This window comes from Hydractinia symbiolongicarpus, chromosome 10, assembly GCF_029227915.1.
Source record: "Hydractinia symbiolongicarpus strain clone_291-10 chromosome 10, HSymV2.1, whole genome shotgun sequence".
Lineage (NCBI taxonomy): Eukaryota > Metazoa > Cnidaria > Hydrozoa > Anthoathecata > Hydractiniidae > Hydractinia > Hydractinia symbiolongicarpus.
The window spans coordinates 9,651,332-9,672,490 of NC_079884.1; the positions used below are offsets into that span (position 1 = coordinate 9,651,332).

General features: G+C 33.7%; 2 protein-coding genes across 4 annotated transcripts; one reads left to right on the forward strand and one right to left on the reverse strand.

Moving 5' to 3' along the window:
* The first annotated feature begins 687 nt into the window (after nt 1-687).
* On the forward strand, nt 688-17,046 carry LOC130613268 (FK506-binding protein 15-like). Its single transcript, XM_057434609.1, has 27 exons — nt 688-848; nt 1,097-1,191; nt 1,623-1,698; nt 2,132-2,201; nt 4,708-4,782; nt 5,059-5,157; nt 5,356-5,499; nt 6,840-6,908; nt 7,014-7,097; nt 7,496-7,555; nt 8,114-8,311; nt 8,462-8,593; nt 8,718-8,972; nt 9,193-9,534; nt 9,841-9,935; nt 10,042-10,144; nt 10,841-11,012; nt 11,482-11,702; nt 11,792-11,851; nt 12,776-12,928; nt 13,001-13,120; nt 13,273-13,365; nt 14,087-14,179; nt 14,374-14,532; nt 14,866-14,973; nt 15,359-16,276; nt 16,385-17,046. Exons 1-27 carry the CDS (start codon nt 784-786, stop codon nt 16,469-16,471), a joined length of 4,146 nt encoding a protein of 1,381 aa, XP_057290592.1. The 5' UTR covers nt 688-783; the 3' UTR covers nt 16,472-17,046.
* Nucleotides 17,047-17,517: 471 nt separating this feature from the next.
* LOC130613271 (uncharacterized) lies at nt 17,518-20,428 on the reverse strand. 3 transcript variants are annotated; one of them, XM_057434612.1, is made up of 2 exons: nt 20,345-20,428; nt 17,518-18,025 (listed from the first exon to the last, which is right to left on the reverse strand). In XM_057434612.1, the coding sequence occupies exon 2, from the start codon at nt 17,981-17,983 to the stop codon at nt 17,675-17,677; it is 309 nt and encodes a 102-aa protein (XP_057290595.1). In that variant the 5' UTR covers nt 17,984-18,025; nt 20,345-20,428; the 3' UTR covers nt 17,518-17,674. The 3 variants fall into 3 exon arrangements, with proteins under 3 accessions (XP_057290595.1, XP_057290597.1, XP_057290596.1); XM_057434614.1 differs by lacking the exon at nt 20,345-20,428 and adding an exon at nt 18,352-18,431; XM_057434613.1 differs by lacking the exon at nt 20,345-20,428 and adding an exon at nt 18,102-18,337.
* Between the last annotated feature and the right edge of the window lie 731 nt (nt 20,429-21,159).

A 21,159-nucleotide genomic window follows, 5' to 3' on the forward strand; every position in this document is an offset into this window, starting at 1 on the left:
AATTTTCCAGATATTGCAGTTACAGACAACTCATGATAATTATTAGGTTGTTTTTTATACATTTTATTTAAAACATAAATATGCATAAAAAAGATTATTTAAGTTCAACCCTAAAGGAAAGTGAAAATAAAAGAACCTTCTCAAAACTAGTTTTGATTGCTTGATGAAGATCTATAATATAAAATTTAACACTTTAGATCAAATCATACACCTAGTTCTTTTATGTATTGTGCTTTGATCAAGTTTATAAAGTAAAATAGCTACCAAGTGAAAAACTTTATTAATAAAATAGATGAAATGAAAAAGTCAGCAAATTTATCTAAATGTCAATGTTTTTTATCTAAGCGATATTTACATTATGTGAAAAAATTAACTACGTGACACCGTGCAGGAACGCATCATGTAGCTCTTTTCAGAGAGGTGCAAGGTAGAATAGAATGAAAGGATAAAAGAATAACTCCCTCTTTAGAAATAGAAATAAATAAAAGTCATACCTAACTGCCTTGTACAAATAGAAAAAAATTCTAAAAATATAGTCATGCATGAATAGGCAATGTGCTTAACGCTTAACTCTTTCCACAATTCTTTGAAGGTTGATCTGACTTCTCACTAGGATAATTATAGACAAAAAGTAACTCGCTATTCCGCTATTCCCCTCGTTCATTTTGCCAGCACAATGTTGTATTCTTTACACATGGATAGTCATATGGCTATTGTAGACAAGGATCAAGTGGCACTCAAAAATCAATTTTGTGATTGGTGTATTTATAGTGTACAACAAAAATGTTTTTTACGGCTTCTGATGATGATGATGGCAGTGGGTTTTCTGTTGGTATGCCAACTTCTGGGTAAGAATTTAATGTTGTTGTTGAAGAGTTTAAAAAAAATGAGCTTGTGTAAAACTTTAATATGTTTTTTTTATGATAAAATTTTTAGATTTCAAATATTCACATGAAATATTTAAAAGTAGTGTCATATATATGTCATTGCATAAAAAAATAGAAATTTCCTAAACAAAAAAGATTTTTTTAATTTTTATTATTATTACACTGCACAACATTATTTATAGTACTTGAAAATATTCTTTTGCATTTAGATCTAAACTGTCATCACTCTTTGGTATGGGTGCAGGATCAGAAGGGGGGAATGAGTCACTAAAATACACTGCTCCAAAGCAACCAAAACCAAAAGGTAGACTTTTTTAGCTCTGTGGAAATTATGTAACATATTGCTCCAAAAAGAAAGTTTTTGTCAAGGCAATTTTTTAAGAAAAAAATAGTGCAAATTGTAACTTTTTTGTAAATTTGGCAAAAACAAAGTTTTGTTCCAAACCTTACCACAAAAAGAATGGAAATTTAAACATAAATATAGATTTGTTACAGATTTTTTTATTCCTGCCATAATAGATATTATTTAGAAATTTTCAACTAATTAGCAAGTTGTTAGCCTGTGGATAAATTCATGGGTCCTTTAAATTAACTAGCTTAACATATCTGTTTTTTCAAATGCCTTCAAACATCTTTATTGTCAGTAAGTCAATTATTCAGAAAAAAAAGTTAATTTTGAAAATAAAAATATCAAATAAACGGGCCTTGGAAATCCAATTTGTTTTTATGTCGCAGGTGAAGAAACAAAAACTGAACAAAAAGGAGATGCGCCATCCTTACTGTTTGCATGTGCTTGCCACACTTTTAAATAGTATGTATCATTGCACGTTATAGAACTTTCCCGAATTGCCTAATTATGCCAAATTTAATTGTTGATACTATAAATCTAATTTCGTTAATATATTTGTTCCTTAAGTGCCTCAACTGCGAGCTGAAAGTTACGGTCAAACCCTTTATATAGACAAGCTTTCTAAGAATAGCCTTGTTTTCAAAATTATTTTTTTTTAAATTAAAATGAAATCCAAACAGAATATTATATTGCTCTAAAAACTTCAGTTTTGTCATGATAATTTGATATTCTATCTGAATATCTTTGTTTAAAGAGCATATAGAACCATTATGAAAATTTAGATAACGTCATAATTATTATAATTTATGAAATTCGGGAAAGGTGTATTGTATTGCAAATTTGAATTTATTATGCAGGTTATATACATCTATTAATTGTAATTTTAATATCTTAGTGTTAATGGTCAATACACTAAACAAGGAAAACTTGGAGCTGCTGTGTTGGGTCATTTAGCATCTAAAGATGTAAGTTTACTGAAAATATAAATGACCTACAGTTTATTTAAAAACCATTTTATGTATATTGTTGCTTTAGTCATTAAATTTTGCGCATGATACTTCTTACCTTATCCTGCAAATGTTTTTAAAATACTCTAAAAATATCACCTTAATTGTCCGGGTTCCTCAGTAAAAACACATCATAATAGTAGAGAACATTGTATTATGAAATAAATTTATACAACATCCTTCGCATTGGAACGCAATTGTATATTTGGGGCATGGATTGGGATGCCAGGCAATAAGATTAAACAATAACAGGCAGGACAGATACATGTGCAGATACAAAAACAGCACTAACCCCAGCATATGCACTTAAATGGTATGAGACACTCACAATGACATGTACATCCTGGCTGCACTCCGTTGTGAGTGTCTCCCATGACATATCTCGTTCTTCTCTTCATCATAATGCACTTCAATGGTATGACCCACTCCCAATGACATGCAATCTAGGCTGCACTCCATTGTGAGTGTCTCCCACGGCATTTCATCATAATGCACTTCAATGGTAGGACAAACTTGAATGTCCCCCACGGCATTAATTTCATCATATGCACTTCAATGGTTCGACAAGCTTGAATGTCTCCCACGGCATATCTCATTATTCTCTTGTCATAATGCACTTCAATAGTACGACAAGCTTGAATGTCTACCACGGCATTTCATCATCATTTCATCATAATGCACTTCAATGGAACGACAAGCTTGAATGTCTCCCACAGCATTACATATGCACTTTAATGGTACGACAAGCTTGAATGTCTACCACGGCATATCTCATTATTCTCTTCGTCATAATGCACTTTAATGGTATGACACACTCACAATGACATGTACATCTTGGCTGCACTGCAATTGTGAATGTCTCCCACGGCATTACTTCCTCACATCTCATTATTCTCTTCTATTCTTCAATATAAATAATAATAATATTATAAATTAATAATAGTATACAGTAATAATATCAAGTAATGATATAATCAACAGGCCACACACTTGTATCTGTCCAAATTTTTGGCTGACTTAGGAAGCCCGACATCCCCAAATTGTCCCCCAAATTGGCACAGGCATAACACAGGAAAATCTAAGTATCTTGGTGAGAAAAACTATGTTTCCATATAATCAACAACAATATACGCATAAAGAGCAATACAACTACACAATGTTAATTGTTATAATTTTTATACAAAACGTATATCCCACAACTTGGGCACGTCTTTTAGGTTAGCCATGTTGGAACACCAATTCTTAAGAACTCTGTCTGGGAGATGTATATATCGACGGTAACAATCACTGGACCATCTTCCTAAAATCTTAATTGCGGAATCTGGTATACCACAGGGCGCTGCTGCCGACGCCCCACCAATTCTAAAACTATGTGTATTGAGGTCAAGGCTGTCTGTAACACACGAATTCTCCAGTGGATAAGACAAACCAGGGACCACAATGGGTACCCCTGTACACAAGATACTGGGAGAACGCTGCCAATTGGCACATGCTACCGCCAATTCGTCCAAAACGAATTTTAAATGTTTTCCGAAAGGGGTCAGTCTTGGAGCTTTTAATTGTCATGGTAAGGGTACCATTACACGAAGAGAGGCAAAAATCAGATGGAGATAGGTGAATTTTTGAATCAAATGTTGTTTTTGATGGGCAAACATACTCTGATACTCTTAAAAGGCCAAAATATGCGAACAAAACTAGGCATTTCCACATAGCTTTATCAGAAGGTGTAAATCTGGATTTATAAATAAATGTTAACATTTCCTGTAAGTGGGATGGTGTGATGGGTGCTATCTGTCGTGTAATGGTATTTTCTGTTCGCCGAATTCCCCTCAACACGTAAAATAGTATACCCATGTCTGAAATTTTTTCTCTGAAGCCGGAAACCAAGCTTTGGTACTGTATACCACACAAGTACACTTTGATTGTAGAGTATTTAACACGAGCGGACATAAAGGTGACATACAATTCTCTAACTGGTTGTTTGCAGAGCCAAACTTGAAATGGGTAATATACAGGTATTTATAGGCCTGTCCTAATAAGCGAGGCATCTTAAAGCTGGTAGGCGAGGCAAGTCTCCCATCCTGTATTGACCAATATTGTTTCAAGTAAAGTTTCCTTATATGTGATCCTAAGAACATTAGTAAGTACAAGGCAACCGAGACATTACTGCAGTCACCCCAATTAACATGAGCTAAATGTTCATTTAGCTCCATATATTTTAGTTTGACGCTATTTATTTGTTTACAGTTTTAAAACCAAAATTGAATTATTTTATGAGGGCCATGAAATTTGAGGGTAACGATTGTTCCATTACATTGTTACCCTAGTTTATAAATAGTGTAAACGATTTTAACATTGATCCTAGATAGCAACGCATTTAAGTACAGGCTGGTGTTTGTGAAGGCATAGGTTCGTTATGACACACCTTATATGTCCAGGATTATGTTGACATTTTTTTATTTAGTATAAAATTTTGTTGTATATCAGTCAAAAGAAACCTGTCACCAATGCAAAAATACATTCAGCTTTCGTTTATACTGTGAGTGAATTTTTTACATTATGTACTAGTAGTATTTGTTCCTAATATTTTCCAACCTTCTTTGCGACACCAATAAAAAGTAGCATGAGCATAATGCAGACAGTATTGTAAACATCCATGCTTACAATTACCATTACAATAAAATATAAAATAGCACACTCAAAATTTAAAATTTTAGATACATAGCTTTTTTCTCAAAAAATGTAACTTTTTTTGAATAAATAATTCCTATGTTGCTGCATATTCCTATATATAGCTATTATAACTTTATCGTAGGTGCAAAAAAACAATTATGTCTCATTTTATGATGACCAGTCACAATCGTGGTCTCTTTGTTTTGACACTGAAGACCAGTTGATAGAATTCTCAAAATGGGTATGTTTTTTCAATAAAGTTAGTATGTTTTATGAAAACATGCTTTGGAATAATAAGTATTTGTTATTGTTTTTTTTTTTGTGAAGATTCAGTATTCTCAGTATCCCTTAACACTAATATTCCTAATTTGTTAACTTGCAAACCTTTATGTGTAATTAATATTCACGTTAATCACGTTTTTGTTACTTCATACAATAGGTTTGTCTTGCAAGGTATAACGCACAGTCAAATGCACTTGTGACACAGGATCTTAACATTACTGAAGGGCAGGAGGTGCAGAAAGGTGATACTGTCGAAATGCAGTATACTGGCTGGTTGCATGATGGAAATGCTTTCGGAAAGGTGATCATGTTCAGTCACTATACCAGTCACACTAGATAGACACTGCTAACTAGCAGGCCATTTTGTAAGATTTTAAGCAGGCGTGCGGTAGATCACACACGTCATACATTCTGCGCGTGCTATCAAAAAAAAAAAAATTACAAAAACATTTCCTTTTCCCCTGTACACCGCACAGGAGCTGCTGTTTTAGCGTAAGGAACAAATGAAGTGCAAGTTCCAACAATGTACGGCAAGGAATTTCGACCCATATACGAATTCGTAAGCAGACTCGTTAATTAAACTTTGTTATTACTTGTGGGGCAAATAAATACATAAATTAAATTACGGAAAGTCGAACAGCCGCTAATAATAATATTTAATAAACCTTATGTTCGATGAATCAGAAAAATTATTATCTAAAAGAATATTTCGTTATTAAAGAAGTTTTTTTTCTTATTAGTTACTTTATCTTTCAGTTATTTCAACTTAAATAATGCTGAATTTCTTTTAAATTCTCCAAAAGGCGACCTTACAAAGATTAAAATATTGTTGCATTTTTTTATAAAATCAATTAAAATATTAGAAAAAATAAAAATAAATCAAAACAACCTTTTAATGTTAATATCTCTCACCTGGTATTTTGTTACCACATTTGTACAGTTTTTAACGCTAACGCAGCTGTCTTCGCATTTCCTTTTAATTGAGAAGTAATTTCCGTTTTATACCTCGCACAAACTTTACACCAAACATAGTTCACCAATACCTTTCCATCTTTTTCCTCTGTCTTCCAACCAAGAATATCTGATTTACCCCAACTTTCAAAAGTTTTAATTCAACTTTATTTCCTTTCGTTCTTTTTTCAGACATTTTTAAAAAAAATTTATAGCGCTGATATAATCTCCACATTAACCCAAACTGAACAAACAAAATAAAATATCAACGATCCTATATTTAACTCAATGTTTTCATTGGTTTGCAAAATTTGAAAGGAAAAAGAAACAAATTCTTCAAAAGATAGCGGCCACACACTAGGTCGTTAGCGACCTATATCTGTTCTGCATAATATCCCTTGGTTGGCAAAAAGAAAGAATGAAAGCAAATGGTAGCAATTAAATCCACATAAACATTTGGTAAAGACTGCTCACGTGCTATCCATTGTGAGTTCAGTAAAAGAATGATCGTTTATTTTTAAGGTTTCTTTAATAAATTTTCTTTGTTATAAATACAATAATTTTTAATTACAGCAACGTTTTGCGCGTGTGATGAATCGCACGCCTAAACAAATCTGCACGTGTGTGGGGGCGAGCGCGTGCGATCGCACGCCTCTCACGAAATGGCCTGAACTAGGGTATATGTTTTAGGTTTTTGATAGTAATAAAGATACTGGAAAATTATTCAAGTTTAAAATTGGAAAAGGGAAAGTTATTAAGGTAGGAGAAAATTTGCTTTTAATTCCTATCACAGTTTTGTCTTAAAACAAATTTAAATTGATCATACGTGATAATAAAGTGTTAGATTATTCATCACTTTTACAGGGATGGGATACTGGTGTAGTTGGGATGAAAAAGGGTTCAAAAAGAATGTTAATAATTCCTCCTGGACTGGCTTATGGAGCTAAGGTGAGAATTGACTTGGATTAATTGGATTTAAATTTTTCATTTTTATTAAGATTTAATAGTCCAATTTATTTGGTTTGTCTTCTATGTCTACCTCAAAAGGTCTAACAGATTGAATATTTATGCTTAATCTCAAATGCAGAAGGCAGAACATTGTTTTATAGAAAATGAAAAATGTTTTGAAACCAATTTGTTTATATTTTTTTTAAGATTATTTAGTCAGAATGGCCCCATAGTTCCTATTAGTAAAGTTACAAATGAGGTTCCTGCAGTGTTACCACAACAACCACAAATATTTGAGCCATTTTTACTACAAGGTTTAACTTTTAAACAAAATTATTTTTTGAGAAAAAAAAGAAAATATTTAGATTGTATAATTTTTCATGTGTTTTATATGACAGGCAGTTGGTGACCGAGTACCACCGAATTCAACTTTAATATTTCAAGTTGAGATAACAAGGGTAAGAGATCACTTTGTTCTCCACAGAAAATTATACAGCTAGTTACAATCTTCGTCAAACTATATTGAGAGAAGACAGCTAATTTCAAAGTTCTTTACCACAAGTAATTGCATAGGCTATTTTTATATCAGATTCACAAATTTTGAACTTGTTCAGAATGGACTTAGACTTAGGATCACCATGGCTATTTTACACAAATTGCGGGGCCTTCCTGGGCCCAATGTGGATTATTTTATTGTGCAGGCGTGCTGAAATGTGAATAGCAAATTTTATCAATCCTTTATATATAAATGGCTTCGTGGTGTAGTAGTTAGAGTGAATTTTGAATGATTTCATGTTTATCCATTAAGGCTGTAGGTCATGCAGTCCAGGAAAGCAACAAAGTTGCATCCCACCCATTCAACATAAACACCCAGTCCACAGATCTGTAAAGCTAAGGGCAGTTTAAGGTGTTTTAATTGTACAATCTATTTTCAAACTGCAGTATCAATTATCATTCCTGTTTTTTTTACCTAATAAATGTGTTAAATATCAGAATAATTTATTTTTATTTTCAAGGCTAAATTTGTGAACCCTCAACCAGACAGTGATGCAATATCTGTTGTTTCCTTGGATACTGCTACTAAAGAGGAAACGAAGCCACAAAGTCCAAGTAATCCTGAAGTGGATGTTAGTGATGCTGAAAGTCAACAGCCATTAAACACTAATGATAGCTTAAAGGAAAGAACAAAATCAATATCGGATCAACTATCTAAGGTATTCAAAAATTTGTATGAAAATAATTGTAATGATAGATTTAAACAAATTCATGAGTACACTGACCTATTGACCTGTTGCTGTTTGAATGAAATATGATATTAAAGTTTTTGTCATCATACTAAAAGTAAAATTCAAAACTTGTTTTAGACCCCTGAAAACACAAAATCAAAACTTTTGGAACGAATGTCAAAAATGGGTCAGTCCATCATTCCAACCAATCCAGCACCACAAAAGTCACCTTCACCAGAATCAGTCGATGGATTGGAAGAAGTTACTCAAGTATACATAAATAATTTTAATTTTTCTCCCGTCCTCTGAAATTTTCCCCTTAAATTTTCTCGAATAATTCTTTCTACTTTAATGAATTGAACAAGTGCATTTAAAAATTATTTATTTACTTCAGCCAATTCCAATTGAGCGTCAAAGATCAAACGAGCACCCTCAATCGTCTTTTAAACCAGATTCACCAAAACCACATTTAAAACCAAAACCAGAACCAGTCCCCCGACCTGTTCAATCGTCCAACCCAGTTACTTTACAACCAGATCCTGCATACGCTTCGCAACAACAGCATTATGTACCCCCTAATATGTTCCAACCACAGATGGAACGAAATCAAATGTATCTTCCTCAGCAACAACAACTGTCTTTGTATCAGGTTAGTATGTACCTTCAACTGTTTTACTAAATAACAAAGCTGTCTAAGCTGATAAAGAAAATTCATACCATATTGAGAATCAATCCGACTTAGTAAAAGTTTGATATTTTCAAAAAGGTTGACTTACCGAAAGCTCTGCTAAACTGGGAAATTCGTTAAGTCGAAACTCTTTCTATTCCCCTTGAAGGTAGGAGTCTACTGTTTAATAATTTTGTTATAGTCGCCTCAAGCTATGCAAGCAGCAGCAATGCTTGGATTTGCAGCGCTACCTCAACAACAGATGCCACAACCGCAACAGCCTGCTGCAGGTGCTTCAGCAAATGAGATGAATTTGATGATGACTGATAGTCGGTTAAAACATGCAGAACTAAAGACTGATTTAAGTCGAATGATGGAAAAAATTGATAATATGACATTAAAGTTGAACATCATTGAGAATGACAACAAGCATTTGCAACAATTACAACCTTCATCACATCAACAACAGCAACAACTTGTTTATAATCAAGCACCTGAAATGGAAGCCTCCATCTTGATGCAAAATATCACTAGAATCATTAAGGTATGTTACTATTTCCGCAATTTTTCTGGCTTTTTAACTGACGCTTGTACGATTTTCAGTTGAACTTATGTCCTGGTAGGTCTTAGATGGAAATTTCGTTTGTAAGTGAGTCTTGCTCTGTAGAAAAGTTAAAATTAAAAAGGCCATTTGGTAAAAATAAAAGCAAAAATAGAAATGTTATGTACTTTCTGCTTTCAACTGGATTCAACTGGATTCAACTGGATTAAGACTGTTACGTCTGATGGGGAAAAAGGCAACTCTTGCTGATGTTCCTTCTTGTTGGTATTTGTGTTGCTGTTGTTTCAGGAAAATGAAAAACTTCGGTCTGACTGCGAGGAAAAGAATTTGAAAATCGAGAAACTGAATGAACGCATGACTGATTTACTTACGAAAAATCAAAGGTGTGTTCTCATTATAATAAAAACTTGTTTATATCTGCTTGGATATATTAATAATAATAAATTATAAGGTATCTTTTTTTTACATTTTTTGTATGTATTTATCTAGTTTCTTTGAGAAAAGCAACGAGTTGTTAGCCAACCAAACGGATTCCATGCAAAATACTGCTGCACAAGCCATGGTGAAAGTATCAACGTTAGAACAACAAAATGTAAGTAGTTAATTAAATGTTTTCTTTAGTATTCATTGTAATCTTTTGATGAAGTGTTTCTTGCACAGGGTTGTCACTAATCATAGAAAGTCGTAAAATTTGATAAGCATAGTCGAAAATCCGGGCATTTGTTAATATTTAAAAAATTCCTGGACTGGATTTTCAGGTTTGTTTTTTTACTGTTTGTCTTGTCTTTTTTGTATTGAAAAGTTATTTTCATAAAATTATTATTTTGGAGACATTATTGGAGATCTCCAATTAGAAGAGAGACAAAAGGGGTCCCTAAAAAGGGTAAACCTTTTCTATTTGACTTAAAAGCTTAAACCTACTAGGGGATAACTCTGATTGCGTTAAGATTATTTATCGTCGTGGATAATTCTGGAAACGACATGAATTTACGAAACAATTGTCCTAGAAAAAAAATATTTTGAAAGTATTGGATTTTAGATTTACGTCTTTGTTTATATATTTCATACAATTTTTTTATCACACCTGGAAATATTGTTACCTTTATTAATTTTTATTTAGCTTTAATTACCCAGAAAATTTGTTTTATTGAATAGAATTGTTTTCAAAGTAGGGGGTCGTGGGTTGGGGGATTATCCCATCCCCAAGCATTGAACACCACGGCAGGGCAGCAGAAATTTGTTAGTTCTTTTTACCTCGTATAAAAACATCAGTTGATTGTGCATTTAGATAAAATTGGAAACAGAGTTATCCACATTAAAAACTCAACTTTTACAAGCAGAAAGTAAACAACAAGTTAATGCAAAGAGAAAAGCAGATTTGTTGGTTAGTGTAGAGAATCTCAAACAAGAAGTCAAACAGTACAAAGAAAATGCTGACGATGACAATACAACCAATGCTGGTAACCAACCTATTAAATTTTTGTACATGGCAAATTTTTACTCTGTCGAAGGGTTTATTATTTCTTTATCAAAGCCGCTTTTTTCAATAAAAAAAGTTGTTTTCTTAAAAATATCAAACCAAAAAATTACCTTCTATTTGTAAAGGATTATTTTTAATCGCTTTGGCTTTATATCGCTCTTGCTACGTATGGCATTGTTAACTGCAGCAAACTATATATATATTCTCGCGAGAAGGAAAGAGAAACTTTTGTGCACAAAGCTGGCAAATTTTTTTCCTGCCGTATATGTTGCCGACAATTTTAGACTTGAAATGCATGTTCTCCTCAATTTTAATGTATGACAGATCTTGTTTTACTGTAACACCTGGTGTATCTTTATATATTAATCTTGATATAAGTCCAGACTAGTTTAGGTACTGCCAGTCTAGTTGCATCTCTTTAATATTTGCTTTTATGTCTATGTAAACAGAACACGAAGCTGTTGTTGCCGAACTTAAGGAGAAGTTAAAACGAGAAAAGAAGGAACAGAAACAAGTTCGACTTCAGCTCGAACAACTTGATGAAGAACAGTCCGAATTAAGGCAAGAGAGAGATTCGTTAAACAAAGCGTTGAATGACTTGAAGAAGAAAAGAAAGGACGATAAAACGAAACACGAGGAAGAACTTGAAGAAGCAAAAACACAGCATGAGGTATCCTGATCTATTTTGAAAACATGATATGCGAGCTGCGAATGTACACACATGAGGAGAAGATTTTAAAATGTTGTAATTTGTTATAGGATGAATTGAAATCTTTGAAGCAGCGTTACAAAAAAACTGCCGGTACCGAGACCGAAAAGGTAAACAAATAAAAGTTTCACTCACTCACACACTCTGTGTTTAACGTTCTTGTTTCCCGTGTTGCGAGGGTTGAACAGTTTAGAAACAATGCTTTGGATAAAACCTTGAATCCATCCTTAAAATAATTTTTGTTTGCCGTAACTCGAGCTACCCTGACAAAGTATTGCCGACCCTAAAAATTATACTTTGATAAAATGAAAAAAAAGTGAGAGATTATTTCTTTTTGATAAAACTTACCAATGCCTGACCCTTGAACTAAAAATCGACTGTCTTGTCGCAATTTTAGTGTTCATCCTTGCATATTTTTTTTTTCATGTCGATATTTACATCTACATTTTTTGCTTTTGTATTTCAAAATGCACGCCACATCATCAGAAAATAAACTGATTCTTGTTCAACCACCTCTTACACAGTCCTAGGGGCAGGGGCAGGGGCAGTTGCAAGTGCGAGTGCAGCAGTAACATTTTTATTTAAAACTCGGGGTAATTTTTGGTACTGAAAATAATTTACTTTTATTGACATGTGACGTCACCCCAAAAATTTAATGAGTTCATCTTTATTTCGTGTATCAGGCTTTTATTAATTTTAAAGTTATACAGAACTATTTTTCTGCAGTAAAATGCTATATTTGTTTTTTTATGTACTATAGTATTTTCTGATGTTTCTAATGAAGATATTTTTGCTTCAAACAGTGGCGTAACAGGAAAGTTTTCTTGTAATTCAGTAAATGCTAAGATGGCTATGGCTTGTTTGAGTAATATCAAAGAGACTCAACAAATATATCTGGAAAGATAAATAAAATACATTTCACCGTAATTTTAAGCTGTGGCCATGCGAGTAGTGAATAAGTTTGTATGTTTAGCCCTACGCTCAGATATCGTGTTGTATGCCTTGAAACCTTTTGTTACATTTCTGCTTTTAAGCTTGCAAAACTGGAAGAAGAACTAACCAATCAGTTGAACACGCAGAAACAAAAAGAATTGAAAACTTTGACGGCGAAACATGACGAGATTGTAAAAGAGTTGACAGCTGAGAAAGAACTGTTAAAAGAAGAAGTTGACACAATCCAACAAAAGGTATCACTGACACTTTTTTTTTGTAGTTACTTTTTTAATTCTACGGTAACGGGTGTTATTCTTCCTTCACAGCTTACCGCCCAATCAAAACAGGCTAAATTAACAGATGAAACGAAAGTGGACAGTGAAAAATTTGCTCAGATCAAAGAAGAAAATATTAGGTTATTAAAAGAAATAGAAACTTTAAAAGAGGTATTTTTATTAATTTTTAAGATATGCTTATTTTTTTTTTATAAAGAGTTCGCAGCTGCGGTACTTTTTTTTAAGTATTCATTCATTTTGGTAGAGTGGCACAAGCAAACATAGTACAAAAATTAATTAATTCGATTCTTTTTCCTTGCTAGATGAGCGCTAATGAAGATTCCACAGAAATTCTTACAAACGAAATCGAAGTTTTAAAAGACAGTTTGTCTGTTTTGAATGATTCAAATGTTAAGGTTAGTTGTCATGGTTATATTGTGACGTTTTTTTACGTAATTGATTTATTGATTAAAAACAGTTATTTTTTATGTTACCGTAATTGACGGAACAAGCGCCCCCTGCCGAATAAACCCCCCTGCTGGAATAAGCGCCCCCTCAGAGTCATTTTTTTCAATAAGCGCCTCTGCTTGAATAAGCGCCCCTCCATCCATACCGACAGGAGGCGCTTATTTCATCACACGGTTATCAAAAAGGGGCGCTTATTTGGAACAAGGCATAAAATACAATGATTAATACAACGTTTTGTTTAAATGTATTTTACTAAACAATGAGAATAACGTTGTCACAGCAACACCGGAGTTTCTCACAGTCGATTCAGACCAGGAAGACGAAGACAGAGCATTGAAATAAATTAATTTTTGTTCAGATGTTGTTCGTTAGAAGTGAAAAGAATGAAATGAAATGACACATTTTACTGTTTTTTATTTTAGTAAAGTTAATAAGCGCCCCTGCTTAAATTAACGCCCCTGCCGAATAAACGCCCCTCCTAAACATAAAAATTTTAAAAAAAAACGCCCTGGGCGCTTACTTCGTCATTTAGGGTATACCACGATAGTATTTTTACACCTGGTAACATTGTATGGAACTTAAAGGGTTTACAGTTTTTATAGAATACTAAGAAAAAGCTAAAGTATCTTCAGACGTTGTGGATTTTACTTACTTACTTTATGTTTCTAGTTGAAAGAAGAAAGCGACGTTTTGCAGCGAAAAGCGAAAGATTTGGAACAGGAATGTGACGAAGCAAAAACTACAATCGAAAATTTAAAAACAGTGTGTTCTTTCGCCTTTTTAATATTTTTTATTTTTATTTTTTATTTTTTTACTCTGGAATATTCCAGGCTTCGACAAATAGAAATTCAGATTATACTCGCATTATTTTAAGGAAAACCTAAAAAGTATTTTTCTGCCCTCAAGAGTTTTTTTATTTCAGGTTCGTAGGTTCACATTTTTTACATTTTTTTTAGAAATGTGACGTTGCGTATGACAAAGGAATTCAAGATGGTAGAGAAAACGTGAAGACTATTTCGCATGCTTCCTACCAACGGGGACTGGAAGAAGGAAAAAATATTTCGGAAGCTAACGAATCCGAAAATAAAGTTAGTGAAGCCGAAGTGACTGAAAAAGTAAGTTTCAAGTGTTGTACATGTGACGTAATTGTGAAAACATCTGTTAGAATATAACGTATTAATCTCATCGGATGTCGTGGTAAATTGTGGAAAAGGCTTGTGTAATGTTTTCTTGGGGCGTCCATTTAGGAGGCGTTAGAACGGGATGGGTTATTAGTATATGAAGACGTTTGAGCTCATTTTGAAGTAGAAATAAAAAATTTGAAGAAATTTACGCCCAATTGTGGAAATTATTCGAGACATGAGTTCCATCATCTGCAAGCGTTCTAGCTAGAAATATCAGTTTTGTTGTTTGTATTTTAAAGAGAATTTTCATACATGTCTCTTTAGATAAAGAAAGTTATGAATTCAGTCTTCTTCAAACTTCGCTCCGAATTTGAAGCCGATGAATCTTACATGGGCAAACAAGTTGTTATTTCCATCTTGGACACAATCAAGGTAATATTTTTTTTGTTTGAAGTTTATTACAGCATATTATCTAACCTAAGTACCAAAATGTTTTATTTCGCGAATTTTCACCTGTTTTCATCAACCGCAAAATTTAAAGTTTTGTTTCCATCTGAATGCATTGTTTGCTATAGCACAAAAAGCTCACGAGCTTTTAATTTAGCGCGTGTGCACCTGGGCAAAGTCCATCATTTTTTTCAACGTGCGCAGGCTCTAACAAAAAAATCGAAATGAGCTTCATTCCGTCAAATTTTTGTTTCTACAAGTAAAACTTTATTTCGTAGCGCTTGTCCTTTGTGTTTTAAAAACTTTATGTTAACATTCCGTTCTTGTTGCATTGGATATGAGTAATGTCCAATCCGTTTTTGTCATGTAGGAAGTCACTCTGCAGATAACTTCAAAAGATGAAGACGAAAGTGAAAGTGAGGAAGAGGATGAATCAGAAGAAGAAGAATCAGAAAAAGAAAAAGAAAAAGAAGAATCAGAAAAAGAAGAAGAAAAAGAAGAAGAAGAAGAATCGGAAGAAGAACAAGAAGAAACTAAAGAAGAAGAAAAGGAGAAAGAAAAGAAAATAACAGAGGAAGGGACAGCGACAGCGGAGGAACTGACAGCAGAAGAGAAAGGAACAGATGAAGTGGACGACGAAAATGATAAAGTTGATGCCCCTAATGAAAGTGATGAAGAACAATATGCTACCGACGAAGGGGAGTCTGTAAATGAAATGTCTCCCACTCCTAATGAAGCAACTGTGGGTGAAAGTAAAGTGCTAAGTGATACAGACCATAATGTTGATAAAGCGGGTAGAGAAACGAAAAATGAGATTGAGGAGGATGATAAATCGGAAAAAACGGATGATGTGGAATATAGCAAGCAGCCTACCAACATGGAAGAAGCGGTTACCGATGGAGGAGATAATGTTGAAGTAAACGACACTGAACCTTTAGAGAAGGTTTCAAGCGAAAAGGAGGCCCAAAGCAGTGATAACGCAAAAGATGTTGAAGAACTGGGAAAAAATCAGAAAAGTGTTTTGGAAGAAGTCGGTCTGGACAGCTCATTATTTGGTAGCACGCCGGAATTGCCTGACGTATTGCCTGAAGCTGAGTCTGAAGTGCCTACTGAAACGCCGACAGTGGAACTACCTAAGAAGGATGAAAGCTCTTTATTCTTCTCCAGTGAAGAAACGAAAACAGTTGAAGAAACGAAGGGAGATGGAAATGAAGAAAATGAAAAGAAGGAGAAGAAAGAAAAGCCTTCCCTGTTTGATGATGATGACGATGATGATTTTTTTGTCAAAGTAGGTTTTTCTGTTGTTGATGTTTGTTTTGTTTTGTTTGTTTGACTGTCGCAGTTACCTTATATTTAATTCTGATACTTTGTAATGCAAAAAGTGTCGTGTATTTAGAAAACGTCATCGCAAAAGGCGTCTGCTTTCAGTCGTAGCCCTCCTCCGTTGTTTGAAGATGATGACGACGATACAAATTGGATCTAGCGTAACTTTAGTGACTTTTTATATATTTTTTTACATATAAAGTTTTGCAATTATTAAATACAATTAGATATAATGGAATGAAGAATATAAGATAGTGAGACTTTTTAGTTAATAACAACTTGATTACGCCCTAAATATGTTAAAGATATGATCATTCCTTTTATAGTTCGCAAAAGTTTCCACAACTATCAAGAGTAAAAAGGGATTAACTTCAGGGTTTTTGAAAAAATATAGATGCATTTAGAACGCTGATTGTGCAGTATTCTTTTTTTACGAAGGTATATTTTCACGCGCATTAATTTTACGCGGAAACGTTTTGTGCGTATGCGCGAAGATAATAATCTACCCAAAGTGGTACTAATTTTCACGAATAAGTTTGCAGTGTTTTGTTAATAAGATGTCAACCGCCGAAGTCAATAAAATATTCAATTATTTTTTCCATGAAGTGATTCAATCAGGATGTTACTCGTATTAGTTTTATATTGAAATGTTTGTACATAATTCTTATAACTTAGTTACTTTTCATTTATAATTAATATATCTATAATTTTTTCAAATAGACAACTTCGCCTAGATGTGGAATATCTTTTTAACTGGAACATTAAATCAACGAAAAACCTTTTTTCCCAGGCCCTATTGACTTTTTGACATCGACATTTAGGCAAGAAACTGGTAAGAAAACAAAAGGGTCAACTTTATTGAAACTCGCAATGTGTTACTTTTTGGACCTACCTGGCACAGGTATGGCCCTATAAAATCACCTGTATCCGTCTGTCCGTTACCAGCTTTTCTACACAATTGACCCTCAAATCAGTCAGTTATTTAAGAATTTTTTCCCGGTCCGTTCAACATACGGGTTTTCGAACTTTTCCAATGTTTTCAATAGATCTATCCAGGTAGATGTATTGAAGTTTCGCTTGTTTTTTCTGTAACAGCTTTTTGTGGTATCAAATGAGTCAATTTAAGTCAAGCGTTTAAGGTCTTCTTGCAGAATGGACCAAATATTTCTTTAAAAAAAAACAATGAAAAGGAAATTCAAGATGAGGTAAAAACAATTTATAATTTATTTTGTTAAATGCTACACTTTCAAATATACGTCTTAAACAAAATAAATATCTGTTTGCAGCTGCAGTGAAGAGAGTGCCAGTGTGAAACTACCAACGTCTACACGATATATTTCAGAGTCGAAGTGCATCTTTATTCTCAAACAGCAGCAGTAGCTACTCCTGAGAAAGAAAGTGTAAAATTATCCTGCTTTCCAAAGCTTATCACTGAAGTTCGATTGCCGTGTATACCACGTGATGACCTCGACACATTGTCGTCAGATGACGTTTCGTCGTCGTCGTCATTCTCAGTTTTAAATTTTCTATTTGGAAACAGTTTTTTCAGGAGTGGCAGTACGCACAAGTGTCTTCCTTCGTTAAAGAGAAATGCAATGAAAGTGAAGAAGATGAATGCACCGATAACTCCAAAAAGAAAGAAGTCGGCTTTTTCTTTATCTGTCGTCGTCATCTTTAATTTGAAGCCAAAATGTCGATTTTTTTCAAAGCATACCTAAAAAGACGAATGCTTTTACTTTTGAACCTGACCACTAGAAGAAAAAAATTTATCTTAACAACAAGAGAAGTACTTTAAATAACAGGATTGATTGTAAACGACACTTGAACCTCAAACCAATGTAAGTAATGATCACTTTTAAGATGCGCCGCTGAAGTGTTTTGTTGTTACGAGAAGTGTTTCGTTGTTACGAGAAGTGTTTCGTTGTTACGAGAAAGTGTTGGAAGTGTCACATCGCAGTTACGACCGCCATGTACATTACCATTATATTCACAACAATTTGAGAAATAAAACACCACCTAAATCAACTTCTCTATACTTACAGACTGAGTCAACTTTTGCGAAATATTTACAATTAGCTATAACTTGCGCGTTTACACAGTCTACTGTGGTGTATTTTCATAAGGAATCTTCGGGTTTGTTTTCAGTTACTAGCCTGGTTTCCATTCCATTCCTTAGATTTTTAATTATGATGTTTTACTGGCGTCAACGACTAGAATTTACTGCACAAGTGGAAAAAACAAAATGCTTGAATATGCTATTGGGCTTGCAACAACTTTGATAAAACACCGGTTTACTTTAAGGATAAGTTTTTTGTTTTTAGCTTTTTCTGTGAATTTGCGGTTTTAAGAATTCATGACGTTCTTTACCTCCCTGCGTTTAAATTCAATAGGGTACGTAGAAACCAGGCTGAAATGTTACTAAATTGACTGCATGGAACTTCCTTTTTGCTTAAGATCGCCTAAAAGGGACGAAAGCTTTAATCCCGACATCCGATTAACCAAAAAAAGAAATAAGTCGGTGCTTAAATGCAAGAAATTTTTCAAAGCATGACATAAATTTTAAGTTCGTACAAAGTCTGAAAGATCACAACTTCGTCACCAGGGCATGTTAAATTTTTTTGAATGGAAGCTGTTATATTGACGAAACAGAATGAGCAGGTTTCCTTGCAAAATAATGAAGACATCCAATAAGGTTCACTCCAAATTAGCTGTAAATTGAAAATATACGTCTAGTTGTAGTAGTAAACGCCATTCTTACAGTGGGCGCTCCCAACCTCGTGCCCAGGGTTTTTTTGCCTTTTTGACATCGAGACGTCAAATAAGCGCTAGCGGCTTTGGATAGGCAAAAATCCCTGGAGACAAAGGCTGTGGGCGCTCCCTGCAGTATGGCGTATGGAAAAGGGAAAATCATATATAATGCATTTATTTAAAATATGATCCTGAATACGTCTTGTTGCAAGGTTCTGTTATGTAATCGAGAACGATAATTACTAGCGATTGGTTAATAATTAGATCCTAATTGACCAAGGCTTTGGGAATGAGGTTGTCAATTAACATCAGTTTTTTTTAGTTTATATTAACTAAGATTACTTAAATCATTGCATTACAAAAGCCTTGGGAACACGGTTAACTATACTTAATTTCAATCAAAGGTGAAAGAAGTTCAGAAGTAAATTTTGCTACGTCGAAGCAGGATTCGTCGTCTTTTGGAAATCCGAAAAAATACAGAAATGTGATAACTAGCTCAGTTTTGTTTGATTGTTTTGTATATTTATCATCTAATCCTCACTTTCAGCTTTTATTATCACTAATTAATAAATAATTAATTAACTGATTGGGTAGATGTACATTCACAAGGCCTTAATATCCACAGGACCAGCAGCCCTGGGAACGAGATTAGTTGAGGTAGAGTCCTCTAGGCTCGCAAGCGAAAAATTGAATATGCCCTTTTCGGTTGAATTGTATAATAAATCGTATAAAAAACAAAGTTTCCATGTGCTTCATGGTAATCGATCAAACGGTTTCATCTTCGCTTTTCATCTTCCTGGGGTTTCTGCATAAGTAAAAGTTTTTCCCTCAATTTTTCTGACTTCCAAAACACGACGAACCCTGCTTTGACGTAGCAAAAATCACTTCTGAACTTTTGAACTTTGAAGGATTGAGTAGTAAAGTTCTGACATGAATAATCCATATTCTAAGGCAATACTTCTTTTAATCGTTTTGCCTAGGTATCTGTCTGAAAGCCAGAGAAAGGATTTGTTTTGGTAAAAAATGCTTTAAACACCAGGAAAATGAGATTATGGGGGTTTCATATTAAGTTTAAATACTTGGGCACTCATAAAAAAACAAGCGAACAAAAACCAAGTAAACAAACAAGAAAACAAACAAACAAACAAGCAAGCAAGTAAACAGACAAACAAATGGAAAAACAAATAAAAGCAAACAAATGAACAAACAAAAAAGCAGGTAACTAAACAAACAAACAAACAGGCCAAACAAAAAAACTTTAAAGAAGTACTCATGTCTGCCTTACGTCTGTCTTGCAGCGATCACGCAAAAATCACATTGATTTCCCAGATCGTCAACTCAACATCCATTTATTTTGACACAAAGCATTCACTTGTAATTTAAAAATTCAGAACAGAATTTATAGTTTGATTCACTCATGGGAATTTCATTATGAGCACATTCTTTACATCTTGCTGCGTTTTATTTAGGTTATGATTATGAACTTTAAAAAGCGGTTGAAGTTGGGGTAATAGGATACAAAATAGAGGTTGTTATGCTGACCTCGTTTCAAGGTTTTTCTTCTGTCTAAGGCTTCCCGGGAAAAAAAATAACCGTCATTTTAATGATATTGTTTGTATCAATATTTGATTTTTTTGTGTCTATAGTTTTTTTACAATTTTGACCTTGGCCTGAAAAGTTTTAAAGTTATGGAAAATAAAAAATGCAACTATTACTTTAAAAGAGATTCTTGGCCCTCTTTCGTAAGTTAAAAATTATTCTTAACGATACGAATGGAAACGACAACTATTATGCTCTCCTTTGGGGTGACTTTTCTGCTATGAGGTAATTTGTGCCGTGATACTTTTGGGTCACTGAAGTGAGTGCACCTTCAATCATTAAATCAATTCTCTGCATATTCAGGGATGGTAAAAAAGATCCCGTTCCCAGAGTCTTTTTCGCTTTCTAATTCGTGTAGCTGGCGCAAAAATAGTACCTACCACATCAACAACTTCTTTCCCAAGCGCACATATTAAAAGATAAAACAAGAAAATTAAAAGATAAAATATGTCAATAACCACTGTACTTTGTTCTCCAACATTTTTTTGATTTGTAAAGGTC

Coding starts and splice junctions, on each gene's coding strand:
- LOC130613268 (XM_057434609.1), top strand. CDS start 784: ATGTTTTTTACGGCTTCTGATGATGATGATGGCAGTGGGTTTTCTGTT. Junction 8,594..8,717: donor GATTGGAAGAAGTTACTCAA/GTATACATAAAT, acceptor TATTTACTTCAG/CCAATTCCAATTGAGCGTCA. Junction 12,929..13,000: donor TTGACACAATCCAACAAAAG/GTATCACTGACA, acceptor CTTCCTTCACAG/CTTACCGCCCAATCAAAACA.
- LOC130613271 (XM_057434612.1), bottom strand. CDS start 17,983: ATGACGACGACAGATAAAGAAAAAGCCGACTTCTTTCTTTTTGGAGTT.